The sequence below is a fragment of the Lutra lutra genome, chromosome 7 (assembly GCF_902655055.1).
Source record: "Lutra lutra chromosome 7, mLutLut1.2, whole genome shotgun sequence".
Taxonomy (NCBI): Eukaryota; Metazoa; Chordata; class Mammalia; order Carnivora; family Mustelidae; genus Lutra; species Lutra lutra.
In genome coordinates this window covers 79,693,846-79,715,044 of record NC_062284.1, presented here as the reverse complement: position 1 = coordinate 79,715,044, position 21,199 = coordinate 79,693,846, and the positions used below count along the sequence as shown (strand labels likewise).

The 21,199-nt window shown below is 36.3% G+C and overlaps 1 protein-coding gene across 2 annotated transcripts in view; it reads left to right on the top strand.

Moving 5' to 3' along the window:
- PRKD1 (protein kinase D1) overlaps positions 1-21,199 on the top strand; it is a 330,955-nt gene that overhangs the window by 252,573 nt on the left and 57,183 nt on the right. The window contains exons 5-7 of one of the 2 annotated variants that reach the window (XM_047737160.1): positions 6,301-6,324; positions 20,201-20,411; positions 20,572-20,649. In XM_047737160.1, coding sequence (XP_047593116.1) covers positions 6,301-6,324; positions 20,201-20,411; positions 20,572-20,649 — 313 coding nt within the window. The remainder of the gene's footprint in view (positions 1-6,300; positions 6,325-20,200; positions 20,412-20,571; positions 20,650-21,199) is intronic. The other variant, XM_047737162.1, reaches the window with a different exon arrangement.

Sequence of the window (21,199 nt, the reverse complement as noted above, 5' to 3'; positions counted from 1 at the left end):
TTGACTATAAAATCATCATTTCACATACAGATGAAGACACTGGTAATTCTATTAATTAATTAATTTTTGACACATGAATTGAATCTCAGATTTTCATATTACTGCTAAGATTAAAAAAAAAAAGTATAACAACATAGATCATATGACAGGCTCTGTCTGTCACAAGTCCATCTTTTAGGAAGACCCAAAATGCAGTCAGTTTATGGCCTAACAACTCAACAGGGGTATATACCTTTTAGTAAAGTAAAGACCAGTATTAGAAGGAAATGAGAAAACCTCAACAGGTTCTTAAGTAGAATACATTAATATATTCTACCATTATATATAAGTATACTTATTAAGATGATATCCATTTTATATGCTTTTAAGAAAATTGTAGAAGTCAGGATTAGATGATCTTGTCATTTCTGTCTGTTTTACTCATTTTTTTTCATCTTTTTGTTTTAATTTACAAATGTTCTGGTGGTATTTGGGAAAAGTAAAAACCAATTGAAACCATGTTTTATAAGACTTAGTCTTAGACAAAAAGTTGATCTCTTTCAGAACTATGAAGAAGTTTATTTATATCTCATCAGTGTCCTACAAGGGACAATTATAAAAGCTAAATAAAATATAACAGAAGAAAAGAGAACAAAATAATACTTGGAGGTACCCAAGAGCTACCAAAGCAATCAGGATTTGAGGTACCAATGTCTCAGAAGGAAGGAAGTCACAGAGAGGTCAATACATCCGACATGTCCCCACAAGAAACAAGTATCTGGCCCCAAATGTCGGTTGTACTGAGGCTGAGAACCCTTGAGGTAGAAACATGCTGGAGAATTTCCATATTATAAAGTCACAGTTAAGACAGTGTAGTATTGCACAAGGCTTGAGTATTAAAAAACAAGGTGGTATTATACAAGAACAGAACAATAAACCAATCAAATAGAATAAAGAGAGTTTAGAAACTACCTGTATGTATGTATTAGCCAACTGATTTCTGACAAGGATATCACTGCTGTGAGTAAAGATGGTCTTTTCAACACATATTTCTGGGACCAATTGGTTATCTATATGGAATACATGAGTCTTGACCCTACCTTACACCATATACAAGATTAATTCAAGGTAGATTGGGAGCTTCAAGGAGATAACATAGAAGAATAGCTACAAGAAATTGGGGTTGGAAAGCTCTTTTAAATAAGACTCAAATCACTGTTGTCAAAGGGAAAAGAGTGAAAAATTGGAGATCATTAAAATTAAGAAACTGTTTGCAGCAAAAAATACCATTGAGTGGAAAGCAAGTCACTGAATGGGAAAAGATCTTTTCAAGTTATCTATCTTATAAAAGACTCTTATCCAGAATATATAAAGAATGTCTACAAAAATTTAGAAGATAGACAACTCCATTTAAGATACAGGCAAAAAATACTTGAACAGCACTTTATAAAAGAGCACCGCCAATAATGTACTTCATTAGTTATCAAGGAGTCTAAAGTTAAATCACGGGGCACCTGGGTGGCTCAGTTGGCTAAGCATCTGCCTTCAGCTTGGGTCCTGGTCCCAGGGCCCTGGGATCAAGCCCCATGTCAGGCTTCCTACTCACTGCAGAGCCTGCTTCTCTCTCTCCTACCCACTCCTGTGCTGTCTGTTGCTCTCTCTGTCTCTGTCTCAAATAAGTGGATAAAAATCTTTAAAAATATAAAATAAAGTTAAATCAACAGTGAAATAGTTCCACACCAGAATGTCTAACACTGAAAAAAAAAAACCCGACAATAGCAAGTATTGATGAAGATATGGAGGAACTGGAACTCACATATACTACTACTGTGTGGGTATAAATTGGTTCAACAGCTTTGGACAATGGTTGGCCTTTATCTTCTAAAGCTGGACATATGTGTGTCATGTGACTCCATAGTTCTACTCCTAGGTTTATATTCAACAGAAAAGTTTATAGACACATATATTTCTATATGTGTCTTTCTATAGAAAGATTCTATGTGTCTTTCTATAGAAAGATATGTACAAGCATTTTTTTGTTTCTTGATTTTTAATTTTTTAGACTTCATTTTAGAGCAGTTTTAGGTTCTCAGCAAAATTGAAAGGAAGATACAGAGATTTCTCATATACCACCTGCCCCCACACATGCATTGCCCCTCCCATTATCAACATCACTTGTCAGAGTGGTACTTTTGTTAATACTGATAAGTCTACTCTAACGCATCATAATCACCCAAAGTTCCACCTCAGTGTTCGATCTTGCTGTACATTCTCTGAGTTTGGGCAAATGTGTAATTGTCTGTTCATCATTATGATACTATTTAAAGTATTTTCACTGCCCTGAAAGTCCTCTGTGTTCCACATGTTCCTCCCTCTTCATGTTCACCTGATTTCTGCTAACCAGTGTTCCTTTTATTTTCTCCATAGTTTAGCCTTTTCCAGAAAGTCATATAGTTGGAATCATGTAGTATGTACCTTTCCATATTGGGTTCTTCTACTTAGTAATATGCATTAAAGTTTCCTCCATGTCTTTTCTTAGCCTGACAACTCTTTCCTTTTAGCATGGAATAATATTCCATTGTCTAGGTATCCACAGTTTATTTATCCATGCACTGAACACAAGCTATCTGCTTGTGTCTTCTTTTTTTGTTGTTTGAAGATTTTTAAGTAATCTTGATGCCCAGCATGGGTTTCGAACTTACAACCCCGCAATCAAGAGTCTCATGCTCTACTGACTGAGACAGCCTGGTACCCCTGCTTATATCTTTTTTGGTGAGGTGTCTGTTAAGGTTTTTAGCCCATTTTTAAAATTAAGTTGATTGTTTTCTTATTGTTGATTTTTAAGAGTTTTTTGTATATTTTAGGTAATGATCTTTTATTAGATGTATCTTTTGCAAACATTTTGCAAATATATTCTCCCAGTCTATGACTTGTCTTTTACTTCTCTTGACAATGTCTTTTGCAGAGCAGAAGTTTTTAATTTTAATGAGGTGCAACTTATCAGTTGTTTCTTTCATTAATTGTACCTTCGGTGTTATATCTCAAAAGGTACCACCATATCCAAAGTCATGTAGGTTTTATCCTATTTTTTTCCTAAGAATGTTATAGTATTGTGTTTTACATTAAGGTCTATAATCCATTTAAAGTTAAATTTTTCTTAAGTGTGTAAGGTATGTGTCTAGGTTTTTTATTATCATTATTTTTATTATTATTTTTTTTTTTTTTTTTGCATGTGAAGTTTGGTTGTTTGAGCACCATTTGTTGAGGAAACTATTTTTGTACATTGTATTGCCTTTTTTTTTTTTTTTTTTTGTCCAAGATCAGGTGACTCTATTTACAAAGGACTATTTTGGGGCTCCTTAATCCGATCCATTGATCTTATTTGTCTCTTCTTTCACCAGTACCACACTGTCTTGATAATTCTAGTTTTATAGAAAGACTTTAAGTCAAGTAACATCAGTCCTCAGTCCTCCGATAATAATGTTCTCCTTTAGTATTATGTTGGCTATTCTGGATCTTTTTCCTTTCCTCCTAAAGTTTAGAATTACTTTGTTGATGTCCATAAAATAACTTGCTAGGATTTTGATTGGGATTGTATCAAATCTATAGATCAAGTTGAGAAGAACTGACATCTTCACAATATTAAATTTTCCTATCCATGAACATGGAATATTTCTCCATTATTTAGTTCTATATATAATATTACAGCCAACTACTAAAGAAATAGGCAGCTCTCTTTATCTTTTGTCTTTATCATCATATGTTTCTGGTGATTCTACCTTGATAGCAAAGTAGAAAGAGCTGTGTGTTCCCCCGCAACTTTTTCTTTAAAGTAATGGTCCTATCAAATACTCTGCCCCCCCCCCAAAAAAAAAAAATCCTGATCAGACAATACTGGGAAGTCCTTCTCAGTTCATTCATGTATTGGACATTGTAATATTTATTAAGAACAATTATGGGTCTCAGAAATCTTGGAATAATGAAATCAGTGTTCCTATATTAACTCAAATATGGAATCCCTTTTTCTCATAAAACCTAGGGATATCCGGGGCACCTGGGTGGCTCAGTGGTTAAGCCTCTGCCTTCGGCTCAGGTCATGATCTCAGGGTCCTGGGATTGAGTCCCACATGGGGCTCTCTGCTCTGCAGGGAGCCTGCTTCCTCCTCTCTCTCTCTCTGCTTGCCTGTCTGCCCACTTGTGATCTCTCTCTGTCAGATAAATAAAATCTTTAAAAAAAAAAAACAAAAAAAAAACCTAGGGATATCCTATTTGGGGGCAGAATGCACCTTGAGAAATGGTAACTTAGAGGAATAAGTGAACATATGTTGCATAGATCATCTTCAAATATCATGAGCTGAATAGCATTCAGCCAAAACTGAATGCTGATGAGAGCCCTGAGTAAAGGTATTCAGAGCTTACAAATGAGAAGAAAATCATGAACTTTACATATCAGATATGTTGATGAGCATAAGGATAATACCTTATTTTGGAAATTAAGAAAATTGATTGAGTTCCTCTCCCAAAAATAAAGCTTTGCCATCTCTGTAGGAAAATGTTCCATAGAAGTACACGCAAATAGGGTTATAATTTTATCTTGTATAGACACAGGGCAGGCTGTCCCAAGATGGGCCACTTTGGCATAAAGATTATTTTGAGTTAAAAGCAATCAAAACCCAGCAGATGCAGGAAAAGTTCTAGGCCTCCCCCACAACTGCCTAAATTTACATTGGAAAAGAGAGCCTGTAACAGGAAGAGAGCTATTAATAGAGATTCCCCTTTACCTAAGGAACTTATCTGCATAATAGGGCAGCTTTATTTTTCCAGACATCTCCCTTCACCTTCTTGTTAAAACCTTCTTCCCAAAGACCTTCTTCCCTTACATATCCTCAGACTCTACCCCCTTCATTAACTCATACAAGCTTCATGTTTCCTCACTGTTTTTGAAATTTCAAGTCTGTGTAGATTTTCCATATGTTCCTATTAAATTTGATTTTCTCCTGTTAATCTCTTCATGTCAATTCACTTCTAAGTCCAGCTAGCAGGACCATAAGGCAGAGGAAGGTCTTCTTCCCTAACATCCCCAGAAGTCTGTTTGGATCTGTTCAAATGAGCAATTATTAACCCTGAGTTCTGCACTTGCTTCATGTCAATCTAGAAATATAGTAGGTATTACTGGGTAGCAGTAAATCTTAGCTGAACCTCAATCTAAATGTCTACTACTTCCCAATGTCTCTGATTGTTGAATAGGATATCGGGGTTCAGAAAACAATGGCCATGTCTTTTTGTTAAGAAAAAGAGTCAGCTGTATTTTAGTTTTGATTTGGGATGAAAACAACATATTTAGTGTAAATACAGGATATGTAAGTCTACTTAACCAAGTTTCTTTTATTTTTCATTGCTATTCCTCTTAAAACGGTTTTTTAGAATAACCTTTCTATTTTTGAATTATACTTCAACCTTGAATGAAACAGACAGAAAACAATGATATGTAGCAAAGACTTTTAAGATGAGCAAAGAATGCACTGTAGGCACATTTCTCTCATTAAAACTTTTTTTTTTTTTTTTTTTTTTAAAGATTTTATTTATTTGTCAGAGAGAGAGAGAATGAGCACAGGCAGACAGAATGGCAGGCAGAGGCTGAGGGAGAAGCAGGCTCCCCGCTGAGCAAGGAGCCTGATGTGGGACTCGATCCCAGGGCGCCGGGATCATGACCTGAGCTGAAGGCAGTTGCTTAACCAACTGAGCCACCCAGGCATCCCTCTCATTAAAACTTTAACCCAGTGTTGGACTTTCCGGGTTTGTAAACCACTGACTAATACCGATTATTCATCAGGTTATTCTCGCCAGCAGGCAGATAACAACTATATAACATTTGATTACTTTGATGACCTTTTTCATTCTTTTCCCATTGAGAGGATGAATTATTGTGAAGAAAAATCTGATCTTTCCCGTAAAGGTCAAAAATGCTTCATTTTGACTATAATTTATTTTCAACAAGGTGAAGGAGCTGTCCTTCATCACTGACATCTTAACAAGTAGGTTTTTTTTTTCACCTCTCCCAACTCACAATTGTAAACTGTGCTTCTGCAGTCTTGGCTTAGTGTCCATAATTCCATTTAAATGTTAAAATGTGGTTTCCAACTCAGATGTCTCTGTGGCCCTAAAGGCTAAATTAGTGTAATATTTTGCTTAAAAATACATCTATATAAAACATTACTGATAACGTGCCTTGCTTTCTTCAAATAACATCATTTTCTTGTCTTTTTTCCCCTTTATTCTGCACCTTTGCCTGTTTTTTGCTCTTCCAACTTCATGTTTCAGTCTCCTGTGAGTCCTGGCTTTGAGGTAGGTACTAATTCGATCTGACAGTAGGAATATGCTTCCCCATCTTTTACAAACCAGCATAATGCTAATAGGTTGACATCAGACAATTATTTGTATTGACTCTGTGAGAATAATCAAGTCAGAGTTTAGCTCAGAATCCAACCTGTTGAACTGTAGAAAGCCCATAGGTTTTTCTAGGAAATTGAAAAGGCAGGTTGAGAATAGAACAGAATACAGTCAGCACGCACCTCACCGGTAGCATGTTAACTGAAATGCATGCATATTAGAATTGTATCCTGAAGACAGGTCCCACAGAACCATGCAGAGTGAGGCCACCATCCCAACAGAGACGCACACACACACACACACACACACAGGTTTTAGCTGTCATTGCATGGTGAGGTATACAACAAGAACTGCCTGAAGATGAACTTAACTTTTTTTTAAGAAAGGAGCTTTTAATCCTTAATGTATTATCTGTTACATTCTATTTAATTATTTTTTAAAAGGATGGTATGCAAGTGGATATATCAAGGTCTCAGTCCAAGAAGAAATTATATCTAGAAAATTCACAAATTTCCTTCCTTGAGGTTTTAATTAAGCCCCTACCCCTCCAAAAGAGGCCTTTTATTTATCTTAAGCAATTGATAGCCTGGATATGGGGAAAGGCATTTAGATCAAGTGTTAAAGCAGAGTATACAAGGGTGCTTTTATTATGATAACTTGTTTTGACCAATTGACATGTTAATATTTAGTTTTCCTTATTTCCATACTTCTGGCAAATTGAGAATTGACATATTATTTTTCTCAAGAGACTATAAATTTCAAATACCATTATTAGTGTCCATTCTTAGATGGTCTTGTTAAAGTAACTCTAACAAAGGAAGCTAATGAAAACACAACTAGAACGTGTTCTAGGTTAAATAGAATTGAGAAGTCAAGATATCTTGATTCAGAGGATTATAAAGTGAAGAGATCTACTTCAATAATAGTAAATTTCTGTGTTTGGAAAAATCATCCTAGTTCAAAACATGCCCTACTTAGAAAAGTCCAGGGTGAAAGCTAGGTAATTTTTTTTATATTCTTGCAAATTTAAATTATGTAATTTACAATGCCTTCCAGACATAATTTGAAATGGGAATTAGTATCTTTCCCTTCAGACTGTCCTTTGGGAATGAAGCCAAAGAAGAACGAGAACCATTTTTTCACTTCTTTCTCCTACATTGCAATCAGGAAAGATTATCTAAGGGACTGAGGGAGATAGTCTACTTTTATGTGTAAGTTATACAACCTAAAGGCCACTAGGCTTTCACAGCATGGCTCCTGATGCAAATAAGATGCATTTTCAGCACAAGCTGTTGTTCTTGAACTTGTTTATACCCAGTTTGTTGAAAAGATAGCAGACTTTTGTCTTTATACTTGCCTTGGAAGAAAATGATGCATAAAATTCGTGACAGTAGTGTAAGTTGCAGAATTGTTATAAAAACCTGGTCACAGTTCCATGCTCGTGTCCTAGTCAATTAATGCTTTTGGGTTTATAACTCTGGAGTATGAAAGCATATGAAATTACATAAATTCTCTGCCTTTATGGAGCTTGCATAAATGGCCAATGTACAAACAAATAGATATAGTATATATGTCTTTGTAAAAGTTTCCTGGTGTTATAGTGCAGTGATATATATTAATTTTCTTAATCTCTCCTATTGATTAGTTTGTTTTCATTTCTTTTATTTTAGACATAGCTAAAATAAGCATACTTATGTTTTTGTTGTTCATTTGTAAAAGTGTTAGTAGGTTTTCCGGTCAACATTTGTTGAATGTATTTAGTAAGTTATCTTCTTAGAAGCCAAATGGACTGAAGAATATATACAATTTTTTGCCAAAGGGGTTTTCAAAAAGTTGTAAAAGTTTGACTTTATAACCTTGAGAAGTACAGTATATGAAAGTTTCTACTGCCTTACATTCTTCCTGACAATCGATTTTATCAGTATTTTAAAAGGTTTTGTTTTGTTTTATTTACTAATTTGATAGGTGAAAAACTTCTGTGCTTAAATATTATTTCCTTATTGGAGGATAAACAGCTTTTCATATATTTATTGGCCATATGTATTTCACCTGTGGTGAATTGCCTATCTTTTTTCTGTTGAGCTGCTTATTGGTTGCTGAGAATCTTTATATATGATTAATCCTCTGTTCATCTGTGGTGGAAGCATATTTTCAGTTTCCTGTGTGCTTTTGCTGTCTTTTCCCACACCGCTTTTAGTAGAATGCCAGAATTTAAGACAGTGATGTGCTTTGCAGTCACAAGATATAAGTGATGATACATTTTTTAAAAAAATAAGTTGGGTCTTATGGAATTTTCAAAATTTAAGAACTTTACTAAAGTTTTTAAATTATTTTTAAATATCTTTCAGGAATCATTTGCTATTATTGCTTTGAGGTTAAGGGGCTCTACAGAGAATCTATTTTGGGTAAAATTAAATGCTTCTAGTCTAGTCCTTTTGGTAATTCCTAATATTCAGACCGCCTTACAGAAATTATTAGGAAATAAATTGCTAATTCCGAATGTTTTCCCTGTGTTTGACTGTTTTATATCCTCACCTTTTGCATCCTTTAGTTTTTATGAAAGTTAGATAATATTCAGTTTAACTTGTTATTAAGGGTGCATATTTTCTAAATAATAATTTGCCACAAACTGCTATTACTTTTATAACATTTACTGACTCACATTTAATTATATAAGCATTGTATTAAAAGGAACTCATGCCTGAATACTTTCCTAGAAAAATCTCCCCCACAAATGATTCATTCAGTTACTGTTTTTGCTCACTGGAAAAAAAAAAAGAAAAAAAAGACAAGAAAATACCAGTATTGAATTATCTATCAGTTACTGCATATCCTGATACACTTAATCATAGTCCAGGTAGATTCTTTTCAAAGGAGCCAATAATGGGGGGGGGGGGGCTATTTCTAATCCTGAATGAAACTATGATGATATTTCTAACCAAATAAATATTTTCCAGGATATTTTCCAAAGTAGCAAAGTCTATCTAGAAACAGAGACTTGAATTGTTATTACTCTTGTGTCCTGGGGTTCCTGGAATCCTCATGATTCATCTGAATTAAAAAGCCATTTTTTCCATTGAAATATGCACCATAACATCCATCAGTACATTTGCCAGATATTGCAAGGTTTCTTTTGATGATTGTGTAAACTATTTCTCCAGATTCAGACCTGGGTAGTGTATATGTTCAGTGAGGAAAGACATCCAAGAATTCTTGAACCAGCACGTCTCCATCCCCTAAGAGTTAGGAGAGTATGTGCAATGGTGGGTTGGTCAGGAAGGAGCCCTTCAGTAAAATTAAGAGTGTGTGGTCTGCTTGATGTGTTATTAACCAACTGTTGCCTGATTTCATTCACCGTGTCTGCCTTATTATTAATTACATGCTCTGTAATATTAAGTACATGTACATTATTAATTCATGCTCTGAACAAAAACTTCCAGATGTGTAACTCTAAATGTAAACACTCAGGAGTGTTCTTCATGAACAACTCTCCCCCCGCCACCCGGGAGAGGGGCATTTACCACTGCCCACACTTACAAGCATATAGGTCTTGGGAACTAATGGATCTTTAGAGCAGGCTCTGAAGGGCCTGTGTTCCCCTCAGAAAAGGGACCATGGCTTTCCTAGCTCTTCCCACAGCCAAGCCTTAAGACACAAAACACTGGTCTCTACCTTGCCCTGCAAAACAGCCTCCACCCCTTCTTATCAATAAGAGACATTTGTTTAGTCTATTGTCATTCCAGACCTGGCCAGATTTCAGTCCCTTCTCATTTAATTCCCAACCAGTCACAACTACAGAGGTCCTAGTGGGTTCTTAGCTGACTACTATGGAGAAAGAAAGAAAGAAAGAAAGGGAGAGAAAGAAGGAAGAAAAGAAAGAAAGAAAGAGAAGGAAGGAAGGAAAGAAGGAAGAAAAGAAAGAAAGAAAGAGAAGGAAGGAAGGAAAGAAGGAAGAAAAGAAAGAAAGAGAATGAAGGAAGGAAAGAAAAGAAAGATAGATTACTCAAAGATAGTTAACTTTGAGAGCTTATGTCTTCATGAATGTTTCTACTCAAAAAAAAGAACTAAAGTCTTGTCTAAGAGAAATAAGAATGAAGTGTGAGGAAAGTGGAAGATTAGAATTGGTGTTATGAATTAGACTTCCAGAAACTTGAGAAATAATTCAGACTCTAATGTATTTATCTGTGTTCTCAGAAATATTTAGATACGTGGTTTTACTTCAATCATTAGACATGGTTTTCTACTATTTGGTTCTATTTGATCAGATGAATTCCTCTCTTCCTTCTCAAGAAGAGTGAAAATATTGCCATTTTGATAATAAATATAGTGAAATGCAAGATGAAACAATGTCCAAAAGTTAGGAACTAATATACTCTTTCTCCAAATAGCCCAGTGTTGTGGGTGCTAACTATTTTTCTGTAGCTGGGCATTGAAAATACTACTGAGTGGTATAATTGTATTGAGGTTGTGCTTTCTTGTATTTTTTAAACTCAAAATTGATGGGGAAAAGTCTCATCTTCTTCTCTGTTTTTTAAACGAGTTATATTAAAATCTAGCTTTTGGTTCTACCACGTTTCAGATGCACAAGTGTACATACACACACACACACACACACACACAGAGCTGTGTTTACCATTCACTGTTATAGGTTAAGAGTCTATAAAACACTATAAATTATCCTTATGAGCCTTTACGTTACACTTATTTTTGAAGGGAGAGGCTAACCTTTATAGCCTTGAACTGTGTTTATGGCATGCTTTTCCAGCTGTTCCTTGGTGTCTCTAAGGCAGTAGTCAGTGTGATAGCCTCTTTCCAGATCATTTCATTCAGCTTTCCTGTGAGTTCATAAACCCAGACCAGGCCCCTGTCAACTTAGGCAGGATCAGATGCTATGGGAATGGATGTTCCTGACATCACTATTCTTGATTTTTCCACATAATCTATTTACCTTCTATTCTACTTTCTATGTAGACAAACTCTGACATTTGAAGCCCCAGAGAAGAAACTGTTGACGTGCAAAATTATTTTCTTCCTCAGTGAAAGTGCTCCTTTTTTATTGTGTAAATTTAGAGTGCCTGGCATTAAGGTCACATTGCCTTCAAGTAAAAAGAGAGGTTATCTTCTGTTATGTTTCCCCTTTCCTCCAAGAGCCCACGATTTGTAGGATGTTGGTAACTGACATTTTGAAAGAATAGTGCATGTAATTTGCAACAATTCTTGAACGGTTCTGGTGCTTTCCCTGCAAAGGGTGGATTGCTTCAGCAGATAGTAAGGTTCCTTTACCCTTCATTTCTGCTTACCCAAAATAGAGTGATGCGATAAAAAAGTTAATGTAACTTTCACGATTATTTTAGCACTCAGGAAATCCAGACCACCTTGTATTTTTAATACAAGATTATACATATATATGTTATTACCATGAAAGCTTTCACAAATTGCAACCAACATTAAGAAATGCATTCTCCACTGTAAAATATGGCTTCGGTCACCACTAAGCAAGGGCACACTTTTTTTTTCCCTGCCATATAGCAACTCTTTTCACTGTTATGAAAAGGTGTTGATTAGCTTTTATTTATGCTATATATATTTAGGATATCCAGCTGAGTGAGGAGGCAAACTCATTTATTTGGCACGCTTGGCAGGCAGTTCAAGGGATGTAGAATCAGAACTGTAGCAGAACAGTACTGAACAATCAAGTCTCCAAACACCCTAACCTCCCTGTACTCAGTGAAGTACAGGGCATGGAAACATGATTGTTCCTCTATGAATTCCATTTCCCAGCGGTCTTCAGATGTGTATCGTTTACCCAACAACTGGTCTGTGCAGGAAATTCCCTCACTCCTTGTGTGAGATGTAGTGTGCTCATCTAAGTGGTGTTGAGAGAAGTTGATCATTTCTTTTTGCTTCAGAAAGTGGTCGGCCTCAGGGGTGCCTGGGTGGCTCAGTGAGTTAACCCTCTGCCTTTTGCTCAGGTCATGATCTTGGGGTCCTGGGATCGAGCCCTGCACCAGGCTCCCTATTCAGCGGGTATCCTGCTTCCCCCTCTCTGTCTGCCTACTTGTGCTCTCTGTCTCTGTCAAATAAATAAATAGAATCTTTAAAAAAAAAAAAAAAAAAGGAAAGAAAGAAAGTGGTCAGCCTCAGACTGCACCTTCACGGTGATGTTTTACTGGCAGCAACTAGGGGTAAGGTTAGATAATCATTTCAAAGAGAGACTAAGGAGGTATCAGAGTATGTAAAAGAAATCTCCAAGTTGTCTCAACATAGTCATTCATGGCAGGAGTCACATCAGGGTCGACACGAAATGCTTATTCTTCGGGAAGCCTCTTTCCTGAATGACTGCCTTTGCCTCCACCATGGGGGTGGTTTCTCTTTTCTTTGAACCTTCATATATATGGGCACTTAATCTATGCAAGATGGCATTTCAGAAGTTGGTGATACAGTGATGAACAAAACCATCAAGATGCTCTCCTCATGGCTCTTACATTATATTGAAAGGAAACGGTAAAAATCCAATATCCAAGTGGGTGAATAAGACAGTCGTAGGCTGCAGTAATAAATCTGAAGGAGACAGGATGGCATGCCAGAGAGTAATAGAGTGTGAATGCTGAGTGAACAGTGGGCTGGGTGGTCTGGAGATCTCTTGGAGAAAGTGATATGTGAGCTGAAATCTGAAGAATAAAGCAGAACCCGGTATGCAGAGAGAAGGGAAGAGCACATATTGTGATTGTTGATAGTAAGTTATCTTGTATCCAGAATTCTACTGGATTTAAGGCTATCGGGCACAGAGACTTATTTACTGGTCTTTCTCTGTCCTGCAGCATCTGAATTCGGCTTTCAGGTAAGATTTGCCCCAGGACGCCTGGGTGGCTCAGTGGGTTAAGCCGCTGCCTTCAGCTCAGGTCATGATCTCAGGGTCCTGGGATTGAGTCCCGCATCAGGCTCTCTTCTCAGCAGGGAACCTGCTTCCCTCTCTCTCTCTGCCTGCCTCTCTGCCTACTTGTAATCTCTCTCTGTCAAATAAATAAATAACATCTTTAAAAAAAAAAAAAAAAGATTTGCCCCAGGAAACACTTGTTCAATTAAATAGATCAATCATGTTGGCAGGAGAAGAGAACTATCATAAGGCGCTATTCCGCACAGTTCTTTGAATGATAGTCCAAAATGCTAGATCTTAAAACTTTTGAAATAAAGGATTAATGTTTGGTTGGATGTTTTCACACAGCTGTGCTCATATCTTTTAAGTATAACAGCACCTGAGTAGGAAAGTAGGCAGACAACTGAGTGATGCTCATATAATAGAAGCTGTTTATTCATCTAGTCATTCTGTTCAAGAAAACATGCATGACTCAGATGCTCTCCTCTGAGCACAGACAAGCTGGTTGAAAGTCTCTCCTCTAGGTCAAGGTTAAGAGATTCACAATATTTTCACACTGCATTTTGGCATGTGTAGAACCTGTTATTACTTAATTATTCTCACTCTTCCCCTCCCCCCAAGAATTCTTCCATCATGACTTAAGTGAAGGGAAGAAAATACTTTCCGCTTTCACATTGACATTAAAACCAGGGGATGTGAGAGCTGGGAGGGGCTAAGGAAGAGGAATCACTGTTATTACCTGGCATGGGACCACCTGAATTCAGAGTTCCGCTACCAACAGGCTGTGTGATTTGGGCCAGATGATGTGACCTCCCTGAGATTCAGTTTTCTTATTTGTAAAAAATGGGGTCATAACACTAGTGGGCATGAAGTTTAAATAAATTAATGAATGTGAAGTGCTATGAAAAGAGCTTGGCACATATAAAGTTTAAAGAAAATGTTTTATGTCATTATCTAGTTCACAGATCTGGGAATCTCCATGGACCAGGTTTATTCCCCAAGTGAATTGACAGGCTCAGTGAAATTTTTCCAGGGTTGCCAACATTTAGAAATAGAGTTATTTCATAAAACAACTAGATTTTTTTTGTTTTGTTTTGAAAAACTGACAACACTAGGCCACATGCTCACATGGCAGCTATCAGCAGTGTATGAACAGTGGCCATTCCTTTTATTCTGAACCTTCCTCCAATTTTCCAGAGTCTCCACTACTCCCTATTGCATCCCTGATACTGATACTGATAAAATTCTCTATTGCAACCTACAAGTATTTGAATTTACTGTCCCTCTCTTTCTAGAGCAGAAGAGTTCTGACAGATTTTGTATTTGTGTTGGATATGCAAGTAGGAGTGAGGAACAGGCAGATAAGTACAGAGAGCAGTTGCAATGAAAAACATTCCTTAGCCAATTGTATTCTCTTAAAATTGAAATCCTGTAAAGCAAATACGTCAAAGTTACAACCCATATAATACTACATTTAAAAAGAGGCCTGGGGTGCCTGGGTGGCTCAGTCAGTTAAAGCATCTGTCTCTGGCTTAGGTTATAATCTAAGGGTCCTAGGATCGAGCCCCACATTGGGCTCCCTGCTCAGTGGGGAGCCTGCTTCTCCCTCTCCCGCTCTCTCTCTGCCTGTCCCCCTGTTCTTTCTCTCTCTCTCTCTCAAATTAAAAAAAAAAAAAAACAACTTTTTTTTAAAAAGAGTCTTATATGATAGTGTGTATTTGAATTTCTCTATTGAAATGTCACATCTATTATTTCCATGCAGTTACTTCTTGAAAACATTATTTCCATTCAGTTCAAGCAGTGTTTTTGTTTATCATGTACTGGGCACTTCTTCCATTAACAGAGGACAAATATGATTAAGATACTGTCCTTCTCCTAAGATCTATTAGGATCTATTGCCTAATGATTGAGACAAGTCCAAAAAGGATGTCACCATGTATGCTAAAGCATTCTCTACTTTTCTGTTCTCTTTAAGTCAAGGGGTGTTTATGTCACCCCAAATCTATTCCCAATATGAGGCTTTGAAGTGAATTTTAGTTAATATAAATATATTAACACTGCAGAAATTTTCATTTGAACCAGGCATTTTGTAAAGTGAGGTTAATCTTCCAAAATCTTATGTCTAATTTTTACATCATTGGCAATCAGCAAACAACATGGAAAGGCAACTCTTCCCCCTCTGTTTTCTAGCTTTACTAATGCAGAGAATTCATTTTCAACTGCGAAGTGGAATATACCTTGTTGGGAAATGGTTTCAGAGTCCTGTTAAATGTTAAAGACGGGCTGGCAGTTGGAGTTTCCATAATGTAATCTAAGCAATCATTTCCTGGGAAGGTTCCAAACTTGCTGAGTCATTAATTTAGCATACCAGGTTAAAAAACAAGTTCAGTCTGTAGAGAAGTGGGGTATGTTATCTATGTGAGTAGGTGTTCTGTGCATGTAGTTTTCACTTTGGCTGTAATTGCAAATGAATACTGTTAGCATAAGAATACTACAAATACTTTACAACACTATAGACTTAAAAATTAATCTCTGCAATCTTTATTTCATCTCTAATCCTGGCTTTAAAAATCAGCTTTCATAATTTTTCTGTTTTCATATTCTCTCTGGTCTGTGATGTGATACATCTTACACTGAGAACAGAGAAGAAATCTTTACACTTTGCATCAGGTACAATTTGCCAAATCACATTGTTTATACACAGGCATCCCAATACCATACTTCACAGTTGTGTCAAATCTCCCAAAAGTTGTGCACCTGTAACTTGATCTAAACTCTTCACAGGAAGAGAACAATTCATAATACCACTGGCTAATGTAGAAATGTAGAAATTTTTAGAAGTACATTCTCTCCTGCATGTGCTTGCCATAATTATAGAGAAGGGAATTTGAGATCTGCTCTGTGAGTTTTGAGCCAGTTTTTGCTCGGAACATAATAATGAAGCAAAATGAAACACAATGTAGCTGTTCCCTTTCCAGAGCGTTTCCACTTTCCTCACTATTCCCATAAAAAACAATCATTCTTCAGGTTGCTCAGGTTCACCCAATCCATGGTGGTAAGCTGGAACAGCAAGTAATAGTGGAAGATAATTGAAGCAGCATTTAGTTACCCAGTAAAACCTCCACTAGTGTTGATAAGTAAAGAAGACTTTTCCCTTTATCAGAGATTACTTTAAAGAAAGATCTTATGGGGCAGATCTGGAGGCTCTGTCGTTTAGCATCTGACTCTTCATCTCAGTTTCATGAGTTCAAGCCCTGCGTTTGGCCCCATCTGGGCATGGAGCCTACTTTAAAAAAAAAAAAAAAAAAAAAAAAAAAAAGAGAAAAAAGGAAGATCTTAAAGGACTGTGCACACGATAATTATACAAATAAATAAAAAAATAAAATGAAGTAAGTTAAGGAAGAAATGAGACAAGACTGTTTCTCTTTGTTTTGTATGACAGTGTGTCAGCAGGCACAAAAGCCTGGTTCTTTGACTCACCGCTAAGTCTAATTTCATGTTGAAGTTATTTTAAAGACTAAGCTAGTTGGATTTAGATCAGTGAGATTTTGTTAAGGATCTGTTTTTTTTTTAACATTACCAATTTCTAAATTTTGCCTACTCTGTAACTTGATACAACAAACAAAACAGTGTAATTATGGCTTTCTGGTGCACATACCTTCAAATAAAACTTCACACAATTGAAATTACTTTTTTTGGCTTAAAATGGTAACTGAATATTAATTATTAAGGGAAAATGTATCACTGATTCTGAAAATCCTTAGGAATATTTGGTTTGTGTTCACATCATTAGAAGCGGTTTTAAAGGGATGATTGGCAGGATTACAGAAAAGTTGGTTCTTTAACATTTACATAAACAATGGTGAATGTGTATTACAGGGCATTGCCTCATTTCTTAGACTTTTGTTTGTTTTACAGTTTGTTGTATATCAGTGAAGGCCTTGTTTTGCATTTTGATTGAAGAATGGATAAATATAAGCACTTACAGAGTTATCAAATAATGACCCAGTCTTCTTTTCTTCGTCTTAGCTTCTGAGATTTGCATCCTCATAAGGGAAAGCACATTCCCGTGTCTGTGTGTGTGTGTGTGTGTTTGTGTGTACTCCAGAAACCTAGACTATAATTCTGCAAACAAAATTTCCAAAGCCTTTCCCATTCTTCCATTCCCAGAGAGTGTGTTGTCTAGTAAAATTAGACAACACAAGCTCGTTCCAGCAGTAAATCAGTTCCCACATAAGTCACCATGCATGCAGCCCAACTCAAGATTTTAAAGCTTTACTTTTTAATTTAGAAAATAGGCCACATTGAAATTAAGTAATGTATTTGGAACTATAAGAAAGGTAATGATACATATTTCTGGTTGTGAGGCTAGCTGATTTTAATTTTAAAATGTCATGAATGCCAGGAGGGCATTCTTTATTATTGCTATTAAAACCTTAAATTGCTATTAAGTTTTAAGTGCTATTGAGGTCTTAATTTCTGACACTATAAATTACAGAATTTTTGAGTTGTTTTTCTGTGCCAAGCACACATGCAACTGTGTGAATCTCACCATTGCCTGAATGTGTGTATAATATAGTCTCTGGGCTACAGTGACAGCTAACTTCTCTTCTATAAACTCACATAACATTTTAAAATTCCGGATGCAATCCTGCCTTGAAGGTGATAAAGGAAATGACTTGTAGTTTAAGGCAGTGTTTATGTGAATGTTACCGTGTTGGCTAAGAAGAAGACATTTCAATTTATCAGATTGCCTCTTGCTTTTCTGAGTGACTTTGCTCCACGGTAAATAGTCCTTTGTGAAATGGGTTCTGTTACCATAGCCTGGAATTAGGTGTCTTAAATTAAGGAAAATAGTTGAAGAGTGATTTGGTCAGCTTTTCATAGGATTTTCCAAATCTGAGAACATTTTAAAATGTGATATCAGATCAACTTTTATTCGAGTGTTGAAACTTTCCAACTATGGAAAAATATCAATTTTCATTTTAGTCTATACTTAAAACTGGCCCGTTAACTACAGTTACTAAAGAAGGACACATAAAACTGAGACCTAACCCTGTGGATTTAATTATTTTTCACTTCCATTGAAGATATTTATTCTGTATATTCGTGTTCATGATTCTGGTCTGGCAAACCTTTGGCCTATCATTATAAGCTCCTTAAACTTCTCTGTAAGAGTTGAACCTTTCCAGAGTAATTATCCTTTATAGTTTTCTTTTATAGGATTGTAATTATAAATTAACCCTATGTAGAACTTCATCTCAAATTTCTTTTTATTGCAGCTAGTAAATCTGCAAATCAAAATACCCCCATTTGGTAACAAATGGTGCTACCTTTTGGTGCTGATAGGCATTGAAGTGGGTGGAAATTTTACATAAATATGATTTTTTTCTCATCTTGTCAGTAACCATTCCAAATCAGAAGCTGAGTAAGGTAATAATATAAGGGCTCTGGAGGCAAACAAATGGAAGCTCATGTTCTGGCATTTAACTAAAAAGAATATATTTAAATTTTATGGGCTTAGATACCTTGACTTTAGATAATAAAGCCTATCTTGTAAGGTGCCTCGCACAATGATAGCTGAGGGTAGGAGTTTAATAAATGAGATCTGTAAGTCTTATAACTATTAAAAAGTTAACTCAGTTTCTCTTTTATTCTGATAATTCTTAATGACTTTTTTTTTTAAGATTTTTATTTATTCGACAGACAGAGATCACAAGTAGGCAGAGAGGCAGGCAGAGAGAGAGAGAGGAGGAAGCAGGCTCCCTGCAGAGCAGAGAGCCCAATGTGGGGCTCGATCCCAGGACCTTGGGATCATGACCTGAGCCGAAGGCAGAGGCCTTAACCCACTGAGCCACCCAGGCGCCCCTATTCTGATAATTCTTAAGTACATTTCCATGATATCAAGAGCTACATGAAATTGCCCAAAAACATAGAGACACAGTTAATTTTAATTCATTTAAGTAAAAATGAAAAAAAAAACCTATGTACTGGGCTGATTAAATAATTTTAAAATGAAACACAAGAGTGCACAGATGTGTAATTATAACCAAACACCCATATTTGTGTGTCTTGTATAGTCCACTAGTTGCTTTGTTTTTAATTATAAAATGATAGTATAATTTCAACCCTTAACTTTCTTTTGTTGAGGAATAATACCAAACCACATTTATTTTTTCTTTGAGGAACTTCAGAGGAACTGTAAGCACTTTTCTAATGATGTCGTATGCAGAATTCCTTGCCTTTTTTTTTTTAATTTGGCTTGATCATTTAATTCATAATTGCCTTTGCTGTATTTTTTTTTAAAGATTTTATTTATTTATTTGACAGAGAGAGATCACAAGTAGGCGGAGAGGCAGGCAGAGAGAGAGAGAGGAGGAAGCAGGCTCTCTGCCGAGCTGAGAGCCCGATGCGGGGCTTGATCCCAGGACCCTGAGATCATAACCTGAGCTGAAGGCAGAGGCTTAACCCACTGAGCCACCCAGGCACCCCTTCCTTGCCTTTTTTTAACCATCTGCATGTCATACCTCAGAAAACATCAATGAAATAACATGTGCAGTGGGGTAAAGGACCATTGTGTGTTTGTTTTCAACTTTATACTTCTATATTACATCTAATTGTTACTTTTTAAACGCCCCAAATTTGAAAGTCCTGGAAATCAGGTTCAAATATTCTGAGCTCTAATTCTCTTCTTTTTAGACTATAAAAATAAGGTAAGTCAGATGAGAAATAGAAGGGGTATTAAATTATATTAAATAACAGAAACACGGCTTTAGTTTATTTCTCTTATTTCCTTATGGACCCCACCACTAAGCAGTAAAACAAAACAATTAAAAAAATAAACATATATATATATATATATATATATATATATATATATCTGTATGTTTATATGTATGTATAAATCAAGTCACCTCTTACATCTTATTATCCTTTATTGTATTGCAAACATAGCAAAAGTCACCATCTGAGTCCTTTATTGGTCGGGAGAAGAGGTCGAATTCTCAGTCATACATTGGACGACCAATTCAGCTTGACAAGATTTTGATGTCTAAGGTGAAAGTGCCGCACACGTTCGTCATCCACTCATACACCCGGCCCACCGTGTGCCAGTACTGCAAGAAGCTGCTCAGGGGCCTCTTTCGGCAGGGCCTCCAGTGCAAAGGTGAGGAGGATTTTGTCCCCCCTGGACATTTGTCGCCAGCCACACGTTGATCTAGAAAGTAGTCCTCATCCGTTTGAAGTCACTGTTCTTTTACTTAGTCCACAACTTCTCCTTCTGACAAGTGCTTGGTTTTTGTTTCCTTCTACATCATTACGATCAGATTGCAGATTCAACTGTCACAAACGTTGTGCCTCCAAAGTGCCCAACAACTGCCTTGGTGAAGTGACCATTAATGGAGGTAAGCGAAAGATCAACCGTCACATCTGTGCTTCTCCCCTGTTCAAGAGTGTGTCCATAATGACGTGGTGGGATTTTTTTTTTTTTCCTATTTTAAATTAGAAAAGGGCTCATCATTGAGTTTTGATAGAAACCAAAGAGCTTTGCTTGATTTTTATGCAGTGCACAGCCAGTACTGAAGACTTAGATGTCCAGAATTTCTTTCTCAAGCTTTCTTCTTAATACTCCTTTCCTAGTTTGTTCAGAAGTGTAGAAAATGTTGGAATGCCTGCAAGTTATAGCTCTCGGTCTCTTTTCTCCATCCTTCTCATTCCAAGCACTGGGATAAAGATTAATTTATCTTTCCTGTCAAGGGAGGGAAGAATCAGATACTGACCCATCAAGAAATAATCACCCACTTCCTTCTTCTACCCAGTTAATTCCATTATATGTATGCTTATTAATTTGAATCTTCAATAATAATAAAAAGAACTTTAATTCAGTCAATTAAAAATATATATTGTTTTTTATACTTGGGAATATTCTTTTGGGAAAACTCTAAACTGTAAAAA